We start from the raw sequence: 25,349 nt of genomic DNA, 5'->3' as shown, positions 1-25,349 counted from the left end.
AAAACGATGCTCACACCCTAGAAAGAGTGCAGAGTAGAACAACAAAAATGATAAGGAATCTTACAATGAACTGCTAAGGGAACTAGGTATGTTTAGCATAGTGAAGAGAAGGCTTAGTCTTCTAATACTTGAAGGGCTGTCAGGAAGAGGAGGCTGATTTATTCTCCATAGCACCTGAGGGCAGGACAAGAAGCAATGGATGGAAACTTGTCAAGAGGGAGATTCAACCAGGAAATAAGAAAGAATTTCCTAACAGTAAGAACAATTAATCAAAGGAAAAGCTTGCCTCCAGGAGTTGTGATGCTTTTCAAGGTTTTCAAGAAAAGATATGACATCCATTTGTCGGGGATGGTATAAAAAACTCCTGCCTTGGGCAGGAGGTTAGACTAGAAGACCTCCAAGATCCCTTCCAGCCCTATGATTCTATGAAAAGATTGCAAATATGATCACCCAATCATAGAGGGGCTTGGCAACTGGTCATAAGTTCAAACAGTTTGCCAAAGAACCCAAATTATAATCAGGGGATCGTGGATACGTGGCACAACATTTTACATTAGCTGGAAGTGCTTTACAGGCTATAAAAAAAACTTTTCCGAAGCTATTGTAACTTTGGTGACTACCTATGGTGATTTTATTGCTTTATTTTACTTTTAAATATGTTTTAAGAAACATAGGCATAAACATATAAATTCAATAATTGGAAAGAAAAAACAACAGACTTTTTTCTTTTTAGATAAACGTCTGTTCTTGGTCAACCAAGGGTGAAGTTTTCTTACCACAGATAAGTAAATAACATGGAATGTTTAACAGACTCTGGGAAGATGAAGGCAGAGCAGGATCATTACAAAAAAAAAGATATATTTAGTTCAGAAGACTAAACACTCTACCTGATTTGCACAGAGTATAAGCTGACTTGGAGAATGGATTTTGCAGGTTTTAAGATTCTGTTACATTATCTACAAACAATAAATGCATTTCAGAAATCCAGGTAGGTTTTGCTTTTGAGTTTTGTTTCTGAGAATTTGAGGTAAAGTATGGTATCTTATTATCTATTCACTATTTACATATTAGCATCTATTTACATCTGAGTGAAATAAACGCACTGAACCAAGGCCTTTTAAGGTATTTTCACAAAACAGTGCAAGCTAGAAAGTAAAAAGAAAAAACATTGTTGAGCACTTGTCCACAGCCTATTTGTGCTCTACAGCTACAAATACAGGTAGTCCTCAACTTACAACCACAATTGAGTCCAAAACGTATGTCGTTAAATGAGACATTTGTTAAGTGAGTTTTGTCCCATTTTATGACTTTTCTTGCCACAGTTATTGTGAATCACTGCAGTTGATAAGTCAGTTGTTAAATTAACCTAGCTTCCCCATTGACTTCACTTATGAGAAGGTCGCAAAAAGTAAACACATGGTCTTGGGGCACAGCAAGTCATAAATATGAACCAGTTACCAAGCATCGGAATCTTGATCACATGATCATCGGGATGCTGCAAAGGTTATAACTGTGAAAAATGGTTATAAGTCACATTTTTAGTGCCACTGTAACTATGAACAGTCATTAACCGAACTGTTGTAAGTTTTGGGCAACTTTTGTCTAGTTGCTATCATATTCTCAATCAGAAACTTCAGTTAGCATGGCAACATATGGAAGCATTTTTAACCAACTACAAAGACTTACATTGGCTGCTGCAGGATTGGACGGGGAAGGTAGGGGGAAAAAACATCAGTTTCAATTTCTCTAGGAGAGCTGAGCAGACAAGATTTTTTTTTTCCATGAGTTTCGCAGATTGCACAATTTTTCTTCCTTAAGCATGGAATGTGCTTTATGAGTCTAGATGTCTATCTCAAAGGTGTGAATTTAACTCCTAACTCAGCAGAAACATCTCAAGATACATGTCAGAGAGGAATCTCTGTATTATTGCAGCTGTCATACCACATGTTGCAAAGCCATTGATTCTTCAACCTCATAAGTTGTTTCATTTTTCTCTTCTGGGAATCATTGTTCCTGCAACTGCGTCAAGCAAATTTTGATAATGTTAACATAAAATTTCAAAAACTGTCACACACTTATGAATTGGATGGCCATATAAGTCAAATAAATAAGTACTGTACTTTCTCTCACCTCCGCAGGCTAAGTGATAGTGATAAGAGTGACAAGGTTAACACATAATGGTAAACACATGTCATGGTAAACCACTGATAACCAGGACACATAATAGTTTAATGTAACACGTAAACTGCTATGTTCAGGTTTAACTTAGTAACTAATAACAGCTTAGTATATAATCTGAATTCAGTCACTACTGTAGGATCTGTAAATCATTTATTCAACAAGCCAATGGTATACTACAATGTGTATGCTCAGTCAAGGAGCGGCCCAAAGTAACTCAGTGACTAAGTAAGTATCTGAACCAGGATTTCCCAATTCCAGTATGACAATCAAGATAACATAAATACTTTTCCTGCTACTAAAATCTAGCCAACTATATCTGAGTCAGCAAAAAATTACTCAGTTTCAAAACCTGAAATTTGCCACCCACACTGCTGATCCATATCCTGCTACTACCTCTGTTCTGACTCACTGCAGAAAGTTGCCATCCTAATTTTGTGCATTCACGATCAACAAAATGACAGGTTCATTCCTCCAAGTTTGCTGTTCTCTCTCTTCTGCCTATCACCAGGCTACAGGAAAAATATCCACCAATCATAGTGCTGCAACAGAAATGCAGAGGGTCTGTCTCCTTCCTGTGCCTCTCCACCTATATCCCATTCTGAATAAAGTTTTAAAAAACAATCATGAAAATAGTTAAGTCACAGGCACTTAAAATTTCTCTTTCCTTTCTTTATACAGTTGACCAAAAGCAACTTATAGTTTCCTCATCAGGAAGCAACGGAAGAAAGCATATCAACATTTCTCTATATTATGCTATTTCAGCCCGTTATGCCACTTCACCCTGATACCATTATAAGCCCTGGCAAGAAGTTATTTTTCCTTACATTCCATGCACCATCATGTCTAGCAGCTTGACAGCAGAGAAGTAGATTGGGAAATGGAAGGAAAAAATAGCTTGAAACAGGCAGTAAACACCTCTCTAATCCCTCTTACTACTGGTCATGTGATTCTATCTCTGACATAGTGGGTTGCAAAGCAAAATGGATTTCACACATCTTGCAGCTTCCACTAGATGCTCACAATGATTTAAATTTGTCTCACCCACGGGGTGGGGATAGAATGAAGACATCCCAGGGATGTCATTAAAAAAAAAGATGTCGCCAAGGCATGTCTGTATTACAGTTAGGAACAAGGATGAAAAGGCCAATCAGAATTCAGAAGTCAATTCAGAAGCCAATCCCATTAAATTCAATCAAGCACAGACTATAATATTAATTTAGTTTACTATCCCGTTAAACATATATTGAACTCTATGACTTGCTTTATTAATAGCAGCTATATGACTACATAGTTAATAAGTTGGAATAGCAATCAAAAATGTACAGCAAATCAGGCCAAAGTCTTTTTCAATTCCTCATTTAGTAACATAATTGGAACAAGTGACAAATAGTACATCTTTTATAACTTAAAAGCACAAGCTAAATATAACCATGGTTGACTTTGCAGGGGTGGGGAAGGTCATTTTTTTGTTGCAGTGTGATTTTTAAGGCCAAATATAAATTGCTGCTCCAATCCTGACCACAGAGATAAGATACCAAGCCTAACAATAGGAAGACTTAACTTGACCCTTCCAATTCTGTGGACTGAATATTTTTTTAATTTAGCAAGTGAATGTCTTTTTTTTCACCATACAGAGAATTGGCAGAAAGAAACACTACAGGTTTCCATTTTAAAAGAACAGCAAAAAAAGGAACTGGAAATTTGAGGATTAACTAATATACATGAGAGAAAAGATTGGCGAACTTTATCTTTTTAAAATGATAAACACAGAAGTACAAAAGCAAACCAATCATACCAATATTTTGAAAAGAGAATCTGCATCTGCAGAACTTGCTCTAAATTTTAGTCTGCAATCCTGTGCACACTAGCCAGCTTTATTGTGACTTTTCACATTACCTTTCAATTTATCAGAGCAGTTGAAGAAAATGTGATACATAGGACGGTTCTGTAAAAGTTTACTCAAAAGTAAAACCTTACTACTACAATTAACAAAACTTTCTCCGGGAAAGCACGTATCTAGCATATAGGTATTATGCACTCTCCTGTTCTGGAGTCAATCATACACTCATTAAACATTGACCTCAGTCAGTGCAGGTACAGTTATAACTAACTTTTTCCAAGTTTTTCCTCTACTGCCTCATGATTGAGTCGTATCAGAAATTTTGAACTTCCGCATAAAAGGTTGGAAACTTTGAATGTCAACGATTCCACAGACTTCATCGATACTAAGAAACCACTGATGGAACCGAGCTTCACGGGTGGATTGTTTTAAACACACGTGGATCCTCGAATCCGTGAAGGATTTGGAAATAAATACTACAGAAAACTACTCAGGCGTTTCAAGTTCGCCAAGATCGAAAATTACAAAGAGGAACTGTAAAGGGATAGTGCGGGCTAAGACGATGCTTACAGTCTAAATAAATGCTCCATATCCTTGATCTGCCGACGAGTGAACTCTTTAAACTCCGTGTAGGGATTGAAGACCTGGGCGAGGCGGGGCTGTGCCGCGCCCGCGTTGATGTCCTGCCGGCGAGTCAGCTTGGCGCTCAGCTCCGGGTCAGCGGCGGCATTCAGCTCGCCGCGGTCCTCGGCCGGGTCGTCGGCCGGGTCTTCGGGGCTCGTTTCGGAGCCGACCGGCTCAGGGGCAAGGCTGCCATCCTCTTCTGCAGGAGGCGCCTCCGAGGTGCAGCCGTCTCGAAGCAATCGCCTCTGCAGCTTTTGGGCCAGTTCAGACGAGGCCATGGTCAAGAAAGAACGAGCGTGCCCTGCAGCCGCCGCTGGGCTCGCTTCCTTTCGTTGCTAAAAGCTTACCCGCCCCGCTAACAGCAAACTTTATTCTAGGACTTTGGCGAATTGGCGGGGAAGGAGGGCCGGGGGCGGGGAAGCGGCGAGAGGCCGGGCTGAGACTTAAGGAGGCGCCGGGGATTGGCGCGCCATCGCAGTAAAGTCTCTTTCTCGGGGGTTGTCCCTGTCGTGGAAGTTCAAACTCTACAGACAGAGCTTCCTCCATTATTATTTTTTTCCGCTGCACCTGTCATCGAATCCAGTGTTGATCCTTTCTTTCTCTCTGCCTGTAACAAACACCTGTTGTTACACTTTTATGATAGCTGAGGAACCGCTGTATTCCACCTCCGAGTAAAAAGTGGATTGGCCTGGGTCTTAACTTAATAATGAAAATGTATAATGTATAACAGTGATTAAAACTGCACTCTAATGTGCATTTGGTTTTCCCTTTCTCTTTCCATCTCGTGTTTTCTATTAGGGGCTGTCAGATGTCAGAAATGCCTTTTCAAATCTGACGGAAGAGAGAAAAAGTATATAACAAACCTGCGTTGGCTATCTTAAATCTATATTTAAGATTACATTGTAAACAGTATATTTTAAAACAGGAGTGCCATATCTCTTGGAGCTGGTGTGAAATTTTGGGAATATGTTTTGGTACTCTCCAAATAATAGTTTGAGGGTGTGCCTGTTCATAAAATGGCTGACAAGAACACTTGCAGAGCACTGGTTCCCTAAAATCCTTTGCAGCTAGTAGTAGAGCAGTTCCTCTTCCTTGTGTTTACACTTTCCTTTTTCAGTGTATCTGGGAACATTTCCAAACAAAGCACTGGCCTGCAGTTATCCATTTTTATTCCTTTGGAAAGCTTATGGGACTCTGAAACATACTTGGAAATAAATGTTATGCCAGGTTCACATTTCATTTTGCAACATGCCAACACATTTTAAGTCAAATGGAATAGGAAACCTGGTGCCAAAATGCCTGTTGGCCTCAACATTAGCCATTCAGGATAATGATGGATCTTTTTTTCTTAGAAAATAAATGCTCCTGTTATGTCATCATTTTTGGTCTACAGCCCAAAGAGCCTACAGCTATAACCTAACTATACACTATATTCACTCCTGTTTGAAGTGTTATGTCAGAAACTATCCAGATATATCATTGCCAATTTGTCAGTGCAAGCTGAAGAGTGGCTCTATTTTTTGTTCTAATATTCTATAGATGACATCTTTAGTGAATTGTGTATGTTTAGACGTATAGATAAGATTGGCTTCAGTCATATACATTTACCTGGCAATACAGTTAAATAGAGTAATCTTAGAATGAATTCACTGGAAATTATCACCAGGTAAATATGTATAACATGGGACTTATGCTCGTAAATGTTTTTAGACGGGCATGTAAATTAGTAGAAAGCAGGCACAATACATGTTAGCCTATCAAGCAGTCTTGGGTGGCCCATTGGCATCTTGGGGGGAAAAATGAATCCACTGCTGCCATCAGAAAATATCAAATAAATGATTAGCATAACAGCTATTCCTTTGTGGCCCACTGTTATTTTTAAGATACTTGGCACTTTCCCCTCTACAAAATGTGGAGAGTACTGGTATAAAAAATTAATAAACATGCATAGAAACTATTAAAACTTTACTTTTTGTTAATTTTAGGAGTAGGATATTAAGGTTGCAATTTGATGTGCACTATCTTGGAAATTAAATTTCACTGGTTTGTTCTGCGTGTAACATTTTTTGTAATCTATTTTACAAGTGCAGGACATAATAGCAATAAAAGCAACAACCATGTTTTCTATGTGCTACTAATAAGGAAGGCTTGTTTCCTTTTTAATCCTTTTAAAAATTAGTTTTAGTAATCCCAAATGATGCAAGGAAAAAAAAGTGATACAACAGTGAGAACTACTATTTTTATAGATGTTTAAAGATGCTTGTCCTTTTAGCCTATTCTTTACCATGGAAAGTGAAAATTACTGAGAATAATTAGGATAGGAGCTAACACTACATATAGAATTTGTACAACTGAATATTTTAGTCCCTATTTCTGCTTTTGCAGGCATGTGCAGAGATTATGGGAAGAAAGGAAATTGCATATACTTGCATATGTATACATGTGCATACCGTACACAGACTGTAATAACAGTGTAAAGTAAGTGGTAAATTTAACCTAATATTCTTTAGTGTGAAGGTTCTTTTTAGCAAAAAAATTACCATTGAAATTCTGATCCATATCACTACTTGGGAAAATAATTGAAAATCTAATTAAAACAAATGTTGAAAAAGCAGGAAAGTGTTCTTTTAAGAATGTCCTTTTTGTAATTCATGTTTTTACATATTAATCCAGAATGATTACCATTCAAGAATATGTGTGCTTGTGTGTAAAATCTCTACAGTTTTAAATTTTTACTAATTAAATTGTTTCATGCAATATTGGTTAATACAATTTGATCTTGAAATTATATCCCCCAAATGGCATGTAACTTAATTTTAATAACTTCCTTAGATTTTTATTATGTTCCTTAATAAAACGTCTCCCCATCCTTTCCTTTAATAGCACACAGCAGTGGTGAAATTCAAATTTTTTTACTACCGGTTTTGTGGGCGTGGCGGGGGAAAGATACTGCAAAATCCCCATTCCCTCCCCACTCCTGGAGAAGAATATTGCAAAATCTCCATTCCCACCCCACTCTGGGGCCAGCCAAAGGTGGTATTCGCCAGTTCTCCAAACTATTCAAAATTTCCACTACTGGTTCTCCAGAACCTGTCAGAACCTGCTGAATTCCACCCCTGGCACACAGGATAGGTAAAAAAAAAATGTCAGAGGATAGGTTTTCTTTAATTTTTCCAATATACCTTTTCATGTGGAAATTATTGTGACTAGAAGTTAAGAGAACAATGATTATCAGTGGGTTCTAGAATAATGTTATAATTTGTCAGAAGATAAATGAAAACATAATCTTGTTATAGATAACATATAGCTGTTGAAAAAAGAATAATGTGCTTCAGATATCAGAGAAAAGCTTTATGTCTTCTAAAACATCTATGGAGCTGTTTTAATGTGAATTTTTGCACTAAATAGAAAACTGGCCTTAACCTAAATAGCTCCTATTATATTTTTCAAAGCAAGAGCTTGCAATTTGTCTATCCCAGGAGGGAACTTCCTTAAATTTACAGAGGCACATCTATCACATTTTTCCTGAGATCTAAAATAATCTAGAATGAAGTCACAAATTTAACATTATTAACATCATGTTTTGACTTTCTGTCTTCCAGACAAAATCGGCAGAGATTTTCTTTTCTGTATGAAAGTACAGTAATCATAATCTTTTTACACTTTGATTCTACCAGTATCTTTGGCACAAGAAATCAATCTGATAAGCCACTAAATTTTCCGAAGTACATTTTTTCCTTTTAAAAAAAGTAGCTAGCCAGTCAGAACTGGTAGAAAGTAATGCCTTTATCTAAAATCCTGTTAAGTGCTTGCTTCAAACAGTAATTGCAAGCTTGTCAACAATACTTTTTGAGATGATTTTTATTTTTGTTAAGAAACCAGAATTCCTGAAAATAAATGCTGAGTATCAGAAAAGCCCACACAGCAAAAAATACCAACAAAGTATTCAAATTCAGGTTTCCCTTCCTAGTAATTGTACTAGTTTTCTTTTCTAGCCCCAGAGCACTGGTGTTCATCATAAATAATGTTGATCTTGAGGAAGTCCAGACGGAGAAAAATGCCAAAGGAGTGGAAATTCCGAAGGAGCATATTTTAGCCCTTTTTCTTTGCTTATTCCACAAAATAAAAGTTTTGTTAAATTAGCCCTTAAAGTCTTTGTTAAGACTTTATGTATCTCTAAGGGCATAAGCAGAAGGGTCAGAGAAGTATAAGAAAAGAACAGGCATAGTCATTGCCCGAAGTATAATTTTGAAGAGTTAGAGCTAAAACTGGGTGAGTATATGCACACAAGGCTTATCTGGAATATGTGAAGAATTTTTTTTAAAAAAATCTTTGATCATGTGCATATGCCTCAGCACAGAATTACAACGTTCCCTGCTTCTAACATGATTAAGAAAGCACAACCTTTATGTCAAAAGATGTGATTTTATTTACCTTTGGATCATCTTTTTATTCCTTGTGTTCATTTAATTGTTGATTTCAAACTATTTGGTAGCATCTTTCTTGCACTTGCCTTTTGGGGGATGGGCGATAATAGCAATATAGAATGAAATGTGGTAATAACTATTGAATATCATAGCATATATAAGGGTAGTTTCAGCCAATTAAAAATGGAGAATTGAGAAGGAAATTGTTCAATTTTTAGCTATTCAGTTCACACTTGCATCGAATAGTGGTTAATGAATCATCATATAATGGTAACAGGAAGCTAAAGTCAGCTAGTCAGCCCTTGTGTTGTTTTGACAACGAGCCAAATATTAATAACTTTGCCAAATTATTGGAGAACATGTTTCTGTTTCTTGAGCACAGGGATTGTGTGTGGCTATGTATGTGTGTAAATAATGAGACTTTAATTCTCCTAACCATCATCCAACTTTTTAATTATCATATAAAAAAAGTTAAGAGAAATGATTATAAAAATGATAATGCTTTTGTAGATCAATTGGCAAAGAAATGGAAAAGTCAGTAGTCAAGGTCTTATAGAAAAATATGATGATTCTGCAAATATGAATATCACTAAGTCTAAACTTGCACTGTTGCACTGGCAACAGCCTGAAGGTTGATGTAATGTTGCACTTTGCCTATAGCACTCCTTTTCATAAGTACTATGGTAATTGCTGCATCAAAAGGTGTGTATTTCTTGCAGTGTGTGACTAGAATAATGGAATCACTGATTCTTCTTTAGACTGGGGTAAATTATCATCTGCATTCTACAGGGAATTTTTCAGACCAAAATAATCACAGAATGGACTTGAGAACTTATCTTTTTCTACAGACCTACTGTAAACAATAAATAATATATATTCCAATCATCATATTGTATAATATTCAAATTATCCAAAACATTGTGAGCTCAGTCAGATACTGTATATTCTTTTCTTCTAGGGTACAAAAGAGCAAGGGTCATTGACTACAAATTACTGTTGTTGTTTGTAATTCATACATTTATGTTTTTATTACCTGTGTATTTAGTGCCACAATATATTTGCATATTTGGGGTGAGGCATCACTCCCCAACTGCTAATAATTAATGTACCATATAGTCAGATCATGTTTTGAATTGAAGACTACACTCATTCTAATCCAAAATATAGTCAGTATGGTCCAGATATTTAATAATAAATTGCATTCCACCATTATCCATATACGAATGACATAGTTAGGAACAGATTTGCACTATTTGACATTGAGCAAATTATCAATATTTCATCCTTAAATCCTCAGTTTTTATTAGAAGTTCTAAAGAAGCAGTGGGAACAGATCAGCATATCTTCTCTCAGACAATTCTAAAATTATTATTCTTGGTTTGAATCCTACTAAAAGTATGTTGCCCAGAATCAGAAACAATGCACATTGAAAGGCCTAACATAGAATAATGTAGAACAATGTTTCTTCAACATTTTTAACAAAAATGAGAACAGTGATGTTGTTTTACATTTTTGCAAATATTGTCAATTTCTGGCAAATAATTTTGATTTCTAAGAAAAAATGGTGTAGATTATTACTTAAAATTATTTAGAAACTATATTAAATGCCTCCCTAAAAATCTTTTGACTTTATTTACTATCAACTATTATTCCCAGATCACTTTCACATGTACACATATTTCAATCTCTCTCTCTAAAGTTCCATCAAGCAACTCTGAAGTTGCATCTTTCAATAATCTATCCTGTCTAATCATCAAAACCATAAATTAAAAATTATTTTTTCATTTTTACCCATAAAAGGTTTTTAATCTCCAATAAATGCAGACATTGTCTTTCTTTTAATCGAAGAAGTTATAATCAGTTTATTTATCTCAGCAAGATTTATCAATTTCACCAAACATCCCTCTATAGTGAGTACAATAGTGCAAAATCATTCCATTTTTGTTCATATAATCTTGCTGTAATACAAGTAGTCATATATTGAAATAACCTTACATGTATCCTTTCTTACTGTGTATCCATCAACCCTAAAAGGAAAAGTTCTTGCTTCAATTGAATATTAATATTTAACATCATCTCTATCAATGTACATATTTGAATACACAACTTTTTAGCTTTTTTACATATTCTTGAACATGAACATCCATTCATGTTCACATTTCCAACATACATTTGAAGTGTTTTATACATTCTAGATAATTTCTCTCATGTCCGTTACCAGCAGTATATCATTTTATAAACATTCTCTTTAAGATAACATAATGTAAATTTTAAGCCTTTTAGCCACACATTTTCCATTGATCCATCTGTATATTATAATCAAAATTCTTAGCCCACTTTATCATATATTGTTAATCTATTCTTCCTGTTTCCAAATGTAACAAAACTTAATACCTTTCAGCAATTACATGTTTGTCATCAGTGCAGAATTGTACTTCAAATTCTATCCTACTTTGTTCCATATCATGTCTTTTTTTTCTATTTGAATATTTTTGATAAGGAAAATGAGGAAACCATTGACAGCTATGGCCTTTTCCTACTAGTTGCTCTCTTTATTTAATTCCCCTTGATGATTTTTAAATAGTTCCCAGTATGTCAGTCATTTGACCTTGGCTACTTTTCTCTTCTGCGAAATGCTTCTTGAGCTGAGATCCACAAAAGTGTTTTCAGACACAATCTGGATTTATATTTATTCCATATTCTCAATATGATATATAATAAAATGATTTGTAAAAGTTACATTAATTTTAACATTATTTTACACTATAAATATCTATGCCATCCAGATGTCAAGTTACCTTCTAACTCTAAACAACTCTTGTTCTCAGCAACAACTATTCTTTCCTCCAGACAAGTTGCAAAATACAATTTCAGATCCCTGTCCTCTTTCCTTTGCATTCTGTAACACTTATTTAAATTGTGGTGTTCCCCCCTTGTCGTACAAATTTAGGTATATCATTTTGCCATTATTTGAATAGTATATCAGTTGTGTAAACAGAAGTTGTGCAAATTTATGTGATTTTAGCAACTCTTAGGAGGTGCAATCAATCCAGGTAATTTAAATCATAATTCTAGAGTCCAAATCTCTCAACCAGTATTGGCTATGGGTATAGCCAATCATTCATTTTCGATATCATTTGTTTTCTTTTTTCAGTTGATTTCTATTGACTAAAAAGAACATTATCAAAACCTAAAGGTTCTTGAGTTATTTCTTCAGACTCCAAAAGCTATGGTATTTAGGTAATTATCCCCATATGGATTTATACAAATATGTAATGTTCAGAAGACTTGAGAAGACTCAAGAGTTCATTCTATTACATCTTTGATCCTTGTTCCATATAGAAGCACATTTCATAAGGTGATAGACCTGGTCAGCATACATTTATTCTGATGTGTTTTAAAGGTGAACAACCAATTACAACTTTTCTCTTTGTCTTCTCACAGCCAACAGCTGCATTTTCTCTGCCCGTTAGAGAATCACGATCCTGTGTCCTGTTCTAGAGTGTCTCCTTTCTTCCCCTAAAGGCTCAGCAGCTGTTTCTCTTGTAAGGGCCTAAATCTTTCCTGATTTCCACTGGAACAGAGTATTTTTCAAAAATCTTGAAAAAATCTTTTAAATATTACTGAAAGTTACAGGGAATTCTCATTTGTCTGCTTAGGAAAAAATAAAATCTAAAATGCTGGTTAGAAAATGGTTTCTTACAGATGTATTATAATATAATGCTTGCCATGAATGATGTATAAATTGTCAAAAAGAAAACAAATGATTTTTTTTTGCAAATAATTATGTATATAGAGGTGTGACTTTATTAGTGCCATATGTGCCTACATGGTATTTCTGGAAATACTCTAAAGTATTGGTTATTTGAGATTGCAACTTCATTATTTAGTGTTTTGCTGATAGCTACATCCAGGAAACAGCTAAAATGAAAGAAAAGATACCTGACAACTCCAGATCCTGTCGTTTCTCACTTTTTAATGTGTAAGATTGAACTCTTACAAGTCAGAGTAAAAAACAAAATCCAACATAACAATTTAACCTATATTAAAATAAGAGGCAGTGTCTACAAATGATCAATTATTTGATGTGAAAATTGATTACGGTAGGTTGCTCAGGTTTCCTGAACTAAAAATTGAGACCTACTAAAGTAATATATAAACAGAGCTGTCAGTGGTGAATAGCACTATAATTTTTAAAATGAAATGCAAATATTACAAGCAGGCTGTGCTCTGATGCTTTTCTTAGAAATATATAAGTTCATCTGCAATTTCTCTTGCCAGCAGAAGCAAGTGAACATAAATTACAGGAAACATTAAGATTTTAGATTTCCATGGTGCTTGAATTTGAAATTTGAAAGACTGGTGTTGCCCTCTGCTGGATTATTGTATACTCTGTTTTTAAAAATGCAAATTTACAGGATAAAGGTTATCAAAAAACATGTGGTTGCTCATGTAACACATATGAGCAATTTCTTATTTCTACCTCTTTTATAGACATGCCTGGCAATGTTTGATTTAAGGAGGTGCTACCGGTGCAATATATTCTCCCTACAAATATCTACTATTATAAACATTTTGTAATTTATGAAGGAAATTTAAATTGGAGAAGCTTTTAAGTGGTGGTACCTCAGCACCAGAATAGTCTCTTCAAATAGACTGATCTGAGGTCATATATTATGGCATTTTGAATGCTAGTTATTATTTTATTTTGCAGCCCTGTTTTTGCATTGCAGCCCTATTTTTTATACCATATAGTTCTGGTATATCAATTTTTTCCCTTAAATTATCCAAAAACCTTTTGCTATTGAAAAGTATGTAAACACTATAACTTACAAGACTTCTGATATATTACCCAGCTGGTAAGTAATGGCCTGCTGGAGCAAGAAGGTATGGAAAGGTTATGTATTATTTAAGATTCTAGTAGTCTACTTATCAATAAGAAATGTATTCAGAGGCAATTCAGGTTTAAAGTATATCTGATTCAGCATAATTTCAGATTGTTCTAAACGTGCTTTAACTCTAATGCTAATATCTAACTCCTTCAGGATTACAGACTAAAATGTGCAATCTGAAATGATGTCTATAGAAATTCTCAATCATCCATGTCATGCTTTTACAAAAGGCAACTGGAATTTCTTGGTTTTTCCCCCCTGAAAACATTTTGCTTCTCATCAGAATGGAAGAAGCTTCTTGGATGAAAGGAGAAATATTTTCAAGAAGAAAGCAAGAAAGTCCAGTTGCCTTTTGTTAAAAGCATGGCATGGATGATTGAGAATTTCTATAGACATCATTTCAGATTACACAAAAGATTAGAAGTTGGATATTGGAGTTAGAGTTAGTTAGAGCTCTGAAGAAGTTTCCATCTTGTTAGAATATGCATCACTCAGAATTTTGACTCTCCCTCATGAATTTACAAGAACTGATAATTATACTTTTTTGCTCCATTACAATCTTCAGCCAAGTGCTATTCCTGCAAAATGACCCTAGAACTATCCTACTTCTTGCTGTATCAGAGAAAGTGGAAATAAATATTGTATAAATTGTCTGTAGAGTATGTTATTAGCAGAAAACTTTAAAATACCCTCACGGGTATCTACTTTTACAATTAAATGAATGCAATAGTTTGCAAAGAAACAGGAAAGCACTATATGTAAATATATGTGTTATATACATCTATGTTTTATTTATGTTTAATGGGGAATATTTTACATTCACTGACTAGTTAACTGGCTTTTTTTTTACTATCAAAGAGCTTCTATTATTTATTAATGGCAGTTAATAAATAGTTTAAACTGGGAAAGTTCTATTAATCTTCCAACCTTATAATTTAATTATTGTGGACTAACTTCCTGAATCAGCCTTGTATCCAATCTCAGTCAATATAATTTTTAGAAAACAAAATGCCAGTGTATATAAATAAATTATTTTACATTTTGATGACAGGGAACTTGTCTGGATTTCAGAATTTTTCTCAAACATAGAAAATTGTGTGCAAGTTACAAAGGTAAGGAATGAAACTGATAATTTTACATTCACCTTTTCAGAAGTGGGAAAAAATATTCAGAGAACCTCAAAACCTTTTATGTATTTCCGTTTGACTACAGGGTTGAGATTTACTATCAGTTGTCAGTTCACTATTGCTATTTGCACCAACTCAAACTAAACAATACAACTGTTGCTAAAAATATACCTCATGGCACAAGCACCTCAAGTTTTGTATTAATTATACAGTAGGTGTTTTTTCCCCAGGAGAGTAAGACTATTTTTTTAGATTTCATATTTCATAACTTCCCATTTCCCTCTCTATTTATCAAAACTAGTGTACTGACAGTTCAAAATTTTGTAACTATAACAAGATGAAATATACAAATAATAATGAAATAAAAGCTCCCGGACTCCCTTCTATGCTTTATTAATTGACTGTGTATGAGGTTATTATTTTGAAGCACAGAGATAGATGAAAGCATGTGCTTAATTTGTTTAATTCTTTATATTAGACATAGGAGCATAGAAAAACTGGCAATTTTAGGGTACATTACAGCTAATCTGTTCCAAAGTCCTGAATGCACGTCTAAGTACTAGATGAAATTACTGAAACCTGAGCTACCACCCTGGCATTCCATTAGATGCCTGGGGCAGACCAGTAAGATAGGCACATTTATTTCATGAGTGATATGGCACCAGATCTTACTTATCAAGTTATGGCATGATAAAATAATAATAAAACATTCAGAAATTTGGAGGGCACTAAATAAACTTGCACAGAATGCAAGTTTTTTGACCATGGCATATTAATGTCCCAAAGTTATAGATCACATTGTCTGTCCCAAGATAAAAACCCCATCTAAAGTGAATAATGTGATGAGCTCTTATACCAGGAACAGGTCCATGCCTCTCACAGTCATTAGGAATTCCTGAGCTATCTCCAACTTTTCTCCCACAGAAGGCAAGTTAAGTGCCTGAGAACTCCACCACCACCTGCAGATTTTCTGAATGTTTTACTATGATACTACTATCATGCCAACAGTTGCAAGAGATTAATAGAAATTTAATTTGTTGACCTGTTGAGTTACAGAATTAACAATAAGCAGGTAGTTCTAGTTTAGTTACCACAATTAGGACTCGGTTGTTAAATCACTAAATAAAATTGCAGATGTTTATGATGTTATTTCAGCTTCTTTTTCTTCTTCATTTTTTGCTTTACAGACCCATGAAGGTTGTTAATGCAAAGATCAGTCTGAAGGTACTTTTTCATCATCATTGTAATTGTAAACAGTTACTAAATAAACACTATCAGTACATTCTGACAACTAAAAATCACCACGTTTAAGAAAATCATATTGGTATAAATATGACATTAAAATATATAAAACTTAAAAAACATATTTTGAACATAGTGTTGAACTGTAATGAGATGATTTCTAATGTTACTGAACAATAGCAGTGGAAATAGATATTGAAAAATAGTGCCACCTAGACTATTATGAGAAAAATCCTTGGGTGCCTGATAATGAACGAGGCATGCTCTGGAATGCCCAATGCAAAATCCCATCAAATGTATTCTGGAAGATCAGAGAGAAAATAAAATAATCAGAATTTTTATATAGAAAGATAATTCATAGGAATAAGGTAAAGGTAAAGGTTCCCCTCGCACATACGTGCTAGTCGTTCCTGACTCTAGGGGGCAGTGCACATCTCCGTTTCAAAGGCGAAGAGACAGGGCCATCCGAAAAGATCTTGGTGGTCATGTGGTCAGCATGACTAAATGCCAAAGGCACACGGAACATGGTTATCTCCCACCAAAGGTGGTTCCTATTTTTTCTACTTGCATTTTTTATGTGCTTTTGAACTGCTAGGTTGACAGAAGCTGGGACAAGTAACAACAGCTCACACCATTACGTGGCACTAGGGATTTGAACTGCCAAACTGCCAACCTTTCTGATCAACAAGCTCAACATCTTAGCCACTGAGCCACCGCATCCCTTCTTCATAGGAATAGATTACATAATAAAGGCAAATGTAAAACTATTTTTATACTTTTTAAAAAACAGATACACTGTTCCTGTGTAGGTTAAGCCACATCCAATTCTGATCTGCCATTTCTTCCAGAAATTTGCAAATCATTGTGTGGCTGAATTGGTTAAACTAGCATGCTAAATGCTGAATATTACCAAGAAGGATTTGATTTTTACTGAAGCTTGCTGATGCATTGTAAATTCCACATTAGCTATTTTACAGAGCCAAACAAATAAACCTACATCATTATTTACTTGATTTACCTCCCCTAAGAGGGAATCCAAATCATCTTTGTTCAATGCAGGTTCAGTTCCAGCAGAATCTTCTAGCACCTATAATTCAAAATATTTCCTTACTATGCAACCTTCTACATGTCTATTCAGAAGTAAGTTGCACATGTTCAATAGGATTTATTCTCATACTAAATACAGGTAGTCCTCGACTTACAACAATTTGTTTAGTGGCCATTCAAAGTTATGATACACTGAAAAAAAACTTATGAACATTTACAATATTTACATATTTACCACCATTGCAGGGTCCCTATGGTCATCTGATTGCCATTTGCGACCTTCCTCAATGGATCCAACAAGTAAAGTCAATGGGGAAGACTGTAGGTTGCAAATCATGATCATGACCATGTGATGCTTGCTTAACAACTGTGGTGCTTTGTTAATTACTTTGGCAAAAATGGTTGTAAAATCAGGAGTAAACACATGTCTCATTTAATGACCATACTACTTAACTACACATTTTCTGTCCCAGTTGGGTCATAAATTGAGGACAACCTGTATGGACTGGACTATAGCCTTAGTACTTAAGCTTTTATATAAATTGGGTTCATGTGTTTAACAATATCCAGTATTCGAAGGCAGTGGTCCCCAATCTTTTGGGCTCCACGGACTAGCAGTGATGGTGGCTGCAGCAGCAATGGCAGTGGGGTGTGTGTGAGGGGATGGTTTCATGTGCGCAGCCGCTACTAGCACAAATGGAGCTTCACGCACTTGCCTGCCGCTTGCACAGACCAGTTCCCAATGGGCCGAGATTGGTATCATCTGTGCACTGGGAGTTAGGGACCCCTGTTTTAAGGGATTATCTAACACAGCTGGAGAGTATCAAGTTACAGAAAGCTGGTATAAATTTTGTGCAAAATAGCTATGGTAAAAAGAAAATACCAGCCTTATCTGTGAGAGTTTAAAAAGTCAGATGTGAATAAATTAATCTATCTTCATACTACTTCCATGGGTCCTACATTTGTTTGCTGATATCTGATCCCCGCCTCTCTCCAGAAAGGGGTCAGTGCAATACTCATCAGAAGAAAAGTCTTCACTGTGTTCAGTCTAGTTAGAGGAACATGGATATAAGATTTTTAGTACATTAAGGTTATTAAGCTTTGGAAACTAAAATGATCCTATAAACTTGAGGCTGAAGCCATTTGCAACACTTTTCAAAACAATAAGCTGCAGGAATGGATTAACAGGTAACAAAAATAAAAGTTGTATGCTTTGTGTCATAGTTAAATATATGGAGACTACCATACCTGTCTTTTTCTTCAAATTTCTCTTCAAAATTCACTTCTGGAATGAATCCTTTGATTTGACACATTCATTTATATTTATACACTTAACCTGTTGGGTCATCCTTTCATATATATTTGTGAGTGCAGAGGGACTGGCAGAGATTCTATGAGTGCAGAAGACTTACCTGAGCAACTTGATACATTCTCTTGCAAGGTTCCCTATTGACTTTCTCCCCTGCAAGCTTTTATAGAAGGATGTGATTCCCCATTGACTTTCTCTCTGAAAGCTTCCCAGGCTTCCCCATTGGCTTGTGGGCAGCTTTCAGGGAAGCTCTAAATTGGGATCACATAACCTTAGCAGCATGTGGCAGCAGTCAAGAATAGTAGTGTTGAAACAGCAAGAACTTTCTAAAATTTCATTCCAACAGAAGCAATGGGTGTCAGCATTCAGTAACTTAGCCATTTACAATACTTTAGTTGAAAAAGTTTTGCACTGTGATGCATTGTTTCACAGTTAAAGCTTAGACACAATTTTTAGTAGTATATAGATACAATCAACTTTACAAATGGAACTATATTTACTTGCAGATTTCTTCCTACCTTATCTCTATGTTCCGATATTTGTTGTTGATTTAAGATTGTAAACTTCAAGGAGCAGTAATATTTTTGTCTAAGAAATCAGAATGTGTTCAGCATACCGATCAAGACTAATAAAGAAAGTCTACTAGATTTGGCAACTGGAGCTCAGGGAAGTTATGCCTATTCAGAATTGTTTAGATTGTAACTCCCATTAATATCAGATAACAAAGTATAAGCCAGTGATGGGAATTGCATATCACAACTTGAAAAGTCATGAAGGTCATCTGTGTATATACCAGAGTGTCTTTAATCCTCTGGGAACAATAAGGTTGGGGGAGGGAAAAAAGGAAAACCTGACCTTTACTGTTCGTAGTGTTTGAGCATTGGAGTGTGAGTCTCCTTCCAAGCTGATAACTGTAGAGTTGTCAAAACAGGACTTACATATCAGGACTCCACTAGAATACAATGTAAAAACAATCTTAATCATTCCCTCAAAGTATAAGAGTTGATTTCAGATTCCATGGTTGTTAAACTGGATATATCTATGTTAGATTACAAGTAGATTCTCAAATGATTTAATGTTTTTTTCCCCTCACATAAACCTTTTATCTAATCAAACAGCAGCATAAACATTTGGACTAGAGCCTTCTACATTATCAACTTGTTTCTGATATGCATGGAGATTTAGAATGATGGTGATATGGTTGATCATTCAGTTATGTGAATTTGCACCTGTACAGAACCCTCTGTAAAAGGTGGAGCTCAAAGTTTTGCCTTAACTAAAACTTTATAACTGTCTTGGAAAAAATTAGGAACAAAGATGCCTTTAGGGGACATATTAGCCACATTAATTTAGTGCACCTGACATCAATATTTGCCAGGTCTCCATTCTCCTCCTGCTGACTTTTGATGGTAACAGCTGGGGCTGTTTTTCACAAGAGTTTTGCACTGCTAGATGCCAAAGGCTTGACAAATATAAGAGATAAATGAAGATTTATTCTTGGGCACAATTAATACCTGATTTCATCTGTGTGGGCAGGAAAATGGCAGCGCCAGTGGAAAGCCCTGAAACATTTATTGCAGTAGATCACATCTCCTCCTTTCCGGCATATACCGCATTTGTCACCAATGGTTAGTTTCTGAAAAAATACAGTTTAAAGTAATTTTCTAGCAAAAAATGTTCCTTTTTTACCTTCTTGAAAATAATTTTGTACTTTACATACCATCTTTTCTATCCAGTGTTTAACAGCTTTATCATAATTGCCTAGACATCTACTTACATTGCCATTCTTAGCCTTATAGCACACAATGACAAAACTTGAAAAAAAAATTAAACTTTGAAAACCTCGCCCAGTGCCACTGCTAGGAGCTTGATCCTGACTAGCTCAAGGTTGACTCATCCTTTCATCCTTCCAAGGTCAGTAAAATGAGGACCCAGATTGTTGGGGGTATGTAAAGCACTGTGAAGTGGTATATAAGTCTAAGTGCTATTGCTATTTGGGATCTGGGATAATGAAAAAAAAGCATAGTATAATTTCATTGCAACAATTGAATATTAAACACTAGAAACACTTTCATAACTGCTTGACTGTTTATTACATTTATAATCTATCTCTTATAACAGAAGCTCCAGGAAGCATGTATGCGCTTCCTGAAGCCCTTCCTATTTCCCCCCACAACTTTTTCAGGTAAATTACGTTGAGAGACAGTGGCTGGTCCAAAGTCATCTAATGAGCTTTCATGGCTATGCGTGGAATGGAACTTAGGGCTCCCCATTCCTAGCCCAACAGCTTAATCAGTAGTCTACACTAGATCTATTTGATTGAACCTAATTTATATAGGGAAGAAAACAATTTTAGAATTTAAAAACAAGCAAAAACAAAACCCTGGGATCAGGCTACCTCAAGTTTTCCAAAATGCTAGAATTACTAGATATCATAAGGTGAATATCAAATTATAACTTCCTTAATAGGTCTACTGTAGCAATAGCAATCTCAATTTAGACTTATATACTGTTTCATAGTGCTTTTACAACCCTCTCTAAGTGGTTTACACAGTCAGCATATTGCCCCCAACAATCTGGGTCGTCATCTTATCCATCTCGGAAGGATGGAAGGCTGAGTCAACCTTGAGCCGGTGAGATTTGATCTGCCGAATTGCAGCTAGCAGTCAGCTAGCAGTCAGCTGAAGTAGCCTGCAGTACTGCACTCTAATCACTGCGCCACCTCGGCTTGGCTGTACCTATTTACCTCATCCCATGGATGAAGAAAGAGCAGGGATGTTATCCAAGAATACATAGAATTGTAAGAGTGGCACCCTAAAGTCCTTTCAAAAACAACATTAACTTTTTAGTGCTTTCAATTCATTCTCTACCAATTGCCTGGACTAGTTCCTGTATTTTTGTTGGCAAGATTTTCAGAAGCATTTTGTCATTGCCTGCTTCCTAGGGCTGAGAGAGAAATTTAGGGCTTTGTGCCTAAGTTGGCACTAGAACTTAGTCTCTCAGTTTCTATCCTGGAGTCTTAATCATTACACCAAACTGGCTCTTGTATTCTATTTACTCAAATTTGTTTAATAAGGAGAAACATAATTCTAGCATTTACTTAAATTAGTTTTAATTAAATTTAAATTGCAACCGTTTCAGAGTTAGTTTTGGATTTGCCCCATTCTTACTCCTAGCCCACCCATCTCTTGGAGTGTGATCTTTAGTCTGCCAAAGATAAGAACGCACCCTGCTCTAAACTTTTATCTTACCATACAGCACTTCTGATCAAAGCAGCCAAATAAAAATCTGACAACAAATTGTTTCATCCATCTGACACATACATACATACATACATACATACATACATACATACATACATACTGTACATGCATACATGATTTGAAATGGCCTCACCCACTGAAATGTGAAAAGTCATGGAAAGACAATCTACTGACCAGTTGTTTCTCTGTTCCAACATTCTGTACTGTGGACGGAGCTGCCACGGACATAGAGAGCAAAGGTGGCAGGGGTTGCCTGAAGGAGGCACACAGAGGTTCTTTGATAAGAATTCTCCTCCCATCTTCAGTTGTTCTCTGGACATAAACAGCACCCTGAGGAGATAGGTAAATTAAATAACACCCCAGTCCTTATTCAGCTGCAACAGGAAAGCATTTGTAGGGAGGAGGGAATGCAAACTACTTATTATGTATTTCAGATCTGTCATATGCTGATCTCAAAATGTTTTTAAAGTGACAGAAGTTATTTAATTACATTGTACACCAAATATCTCTGCATAGCTTTGAACAACTTTCATTCTCTGTTTTCATTTTCCAGAATGGAAACTGGAACTGTGAAACAGAAGCAAATGGACAGTCAACCATTGAAAAAAACAGCAGATTTTATTACTACTTAAGATATGGCAGCCTTCCCCAAACTAATATGCTTCTGATATCTGGCATGATAACTCCTATCAACTCAGCCAGAATGACCATCTGACATGGAAAGTCAAAAATCAGAGTTATACCTGATTTTGAGTAAATGACTCTCTATTCTTCTCTTCAGTGCCCCTGTCCTCTTTGGCTTTCCCAGATAAGCAGGAATCACACCTCCATGTCCCACTGATGAGTTTTCCAAGGCAGAAAGACAGGTGGATAATCAAATACACAAAGGAAAAAGAAGGAAAAATAAATTAACAAGCTTCTTAAATCTTATATATAATCTGTTTCTTTCATGCAAAGTAGTTACTGACTGAAAATATTTTGCTTTCTCCCTTAATCCACATTTTTTTTGAGGTGGTTCTCAGTTGAATCACATTCAGCACTGCTATAAGGACAGCATTCTCCATTATATTTAATTTAGGGTCTCACAATGCACATGGAATTATATCTATCAATATCTGTTGCTGCTGCTCTCTGTACACAATGCCTGCTGTTCATACTGGCCATCAGATTCTGCCCGTTTAGACCTTCCTCCTACACACACTGAGTTTAGTGCTGCTCTCTTATCCTTAAAATGACACAAAACAATGCATAACATTGCTGTCCTGTCTTACTCTTTTACAGGGGTAGGGAGAAGTGGGATGATTGTAAATATAAGGCAAATGACAGAAAAAGCTCTATTTAGTTCCTTTCATTATTTTCTGGAGTAAAATAAGTGGGGGTAGGGCAAAAGAGTCTATGTTGACATGGGCAACTATAGACACAAACTAAGTATATAAAGACAGAAATATATTTTAGAATATTTTGTTCCAGCATAATTGCACAAAAATGTTTCTTATTTATGCCACATAAAATATTGGAGCAGTGGTTTCCTTTTCTCTCCCCATGGTGGATGCCCAAAGAAAAGTTTATGTCAGAAACAGGAAGAAACAGGAAGAAGGGGGATAATGAATGTGAAAGAAATCAAGATGCTAATGGAAATGGCAACTCCTGGGAGAAAATGGCTGCAGCAGAGGCTGGGAGATTGTGGCTAGACTTCTCAACATTTCCTAAACAAACCTCTGATCTCATATACCAGTGATGGCGAACCTATGGCATGAGCTTCCCTGAAGCCTCCTGAGCGCAAAAAACCGGCCTTACGGGCAAACCGGAAGTTCAGGAATGGACTTCCTGTTTGCTCGGAGGGTCGTTTTGAGCACTCCAAAGGCTTCAGGGAAGCCTCTTGAAGGTCCTTGAAGCCTTCAGAGCACTTAAAACGACCCTTCAAGCAAACCGTTGGGTCGTTTTGACTGCTTCAGAGGCTTCAGGGAAGCCTCCTGAAGGTCCCTGAAGCCTCTGGAGGGCTTCTGGGGGGGCGGGGGAGGCTGTTTTTGCCCTCCACATGCTCCTATAAAGTCTCTGGAGTCTGGGGAGGGTGAAAAAAGCATGCAAAAATGGAGGGGTCGCACCTGTAGTGCGTGTATGTGCACTGGGGGGGTGTCGTGCATTGCATTATGGGTGCGGCACGCCTACACATGACCCCCCTGCGCTCCCCCCACTTATGGCACTCGAGCCAAAAAAGGTTTGCTATCGCTGTCATATACAGCAGGGCATCTGATCTAATCTTCAACACAAGCATGACTAAATGTACAGATTTTATACTTTTTGAAGCCATGATGTAATAGCACTGACTTAAGCAAAAAAAAAATTTTTTTTTAAACTGTTACACTTATTATGATCTCAAGCTGTTTTATTCATGGCCTGGAGATAAGGCAAGGGCAGCATCATGAAGATAATGAGTGAATATTGATGTTTCTGGAGCATAACTGGAAGACAGTTATTGAAGCAGACCCAGGGCAGTAATGGAAGAAGCATATCCAGATGGCATGTTTCAGCAAATAAATAAATAAATCTATTAGGACATTAACCACTACTTCTTCTAAAAATGTAAACAGTTCAATGGCATTATCTCTGTACCTGATGCTTTACCGCTTGACAGCTGATCAATAGCTTATCATTCTTCATGTCTAATAGTATTTGTTCCTTATTCTTGGTTTACAAATAGTTCTGTCATTCAATAATCCTGTTTGTAAAGGTTCTATCTCTTTACAAACCTTTATAACACTTATTTGCTTCTATTAGATTTCTCTCATTATTATTGTTCAGCAGTTGTACCTTAACTGTACATTTTCTTGCAATATTTCTGATTTTTAAATAAAATATTTCATTTTCTTATCCATGGAGATTCTCAGTCATCCAGATCATGATTATTCCAAAGATGCTTTTTCCAAAAGGCAACTTTCTTGGTTTTTTTGTCTCAAAACATTTCTCATCTAAGAAGCTTCTTGGAGGAGAAACAAAATGTTTTCAAAGGAAAAAACCAAGAAAGTCCAGCTGTCTTTTGAAAAAAAACACCTTTGAGATATCTTATTTTCTTTTTCTTGCTATTTTCTTCTCTTTGTTGATTCTCTTGATTGACATATCTTCCTATGTCTGGTACATAGCAATATTTAAACATACATTAAATATGTCACACAACCAGTCCATAAACATACCTCATCCATATTTTAACATTCCTCAAGTTAAAGCACACTATGTATGCCTGCAAATCTGCACAATAAAGATCAGAGTAGTTAAAGCAATGCCTTTCCCAATGGCAATGTGTTGTGGCCCAGCAGGATCCGTTGGAGCTGCTGAGGGACTCAGATAGCGATGAACCCTATGAGTCGGCTATGGAAGAGATGGAGGACCCTGGACAGGG

The 25,349-nt window shown here is 36.1% G+C and overlaps 2 protein-coding genes across 5 annotated transcripts in view; both read right to left on the bottom strand.

The window, feature by feature from the left end:
* EFHD1 (EF-hand domain family member D1) overlaps positions 1-5,055 on the bottom strand; it is a 37,923-nt gene extending 32,868 nt beyond the window's left edge. Inside the window, exon 1 of the mRNA XM_081956173.1 lies at positions 4,592-5,055. Coding sequence (XP_081812299.1) covers positions 4,592-4,923 — 332 coding nt within the window. The 5' untranslated portion in view covers positions 4,924-5,055. The remainder of the gene's footprint in view (positions 1-4,591) is intronic.
* AIRE (autoimmune regulator) overlaps positions 1-25,349 on the bottom strand; it is a 178,411-nt gene that overhangs the window by 142,764 nt on the left and 10,298 nt on the right. For 2 of the 4 annotated variants that reach the window (XM_081955313.1, XM_081955314.1), the window contains exons 8-12: positions 22,696-22,789; positions 22,127-22,282; positions 20,204-20,325; positions 19,545-19,641; positions 16,656-17,420 (exon numbers count right to left, since the gene is read on the bottom strand). In XM_081955313.1, the coding sequence (XP_081811439.1) occupies positions 17,226-17,420; positions 19,545-19,641; positions 20,204-20,325; positions 22,127-22,282; positions 22,696-22,789 (664 nt within the window). In that variant the 3' untranslated portion in view covers positions 16,656-17,225. Of the gene's footprint in view, positions 1-12,891; positions 16,635-16,655; positions 17,421-19,544; positions 19,642-20,203; positions 20,326-22,126; positions 22,283-22,695; positions 22,790-25,349 lie in introns of those variants that run through there. The other 2 variants (XR_014175562.1, XM_081955315.1) reach the window with 2 other exon arrangements.

Source organism: Natrix helvetica (genome assembly GCF_964273705.1).
Source record: "Natrix helvetica genome assembly, chromosome: 5".
Lineage (NCBI taxonomy): Eukaryota > Metazoa > Chordata > Lepidosauria > Squamata > Natricidae > Natrix > Natrix helvetica.
The sequence above is the reverse complement of the archived record's forward strand: the minus strand, read 5'-3'. Positions and strand labels throughout refer to the sequence as shown.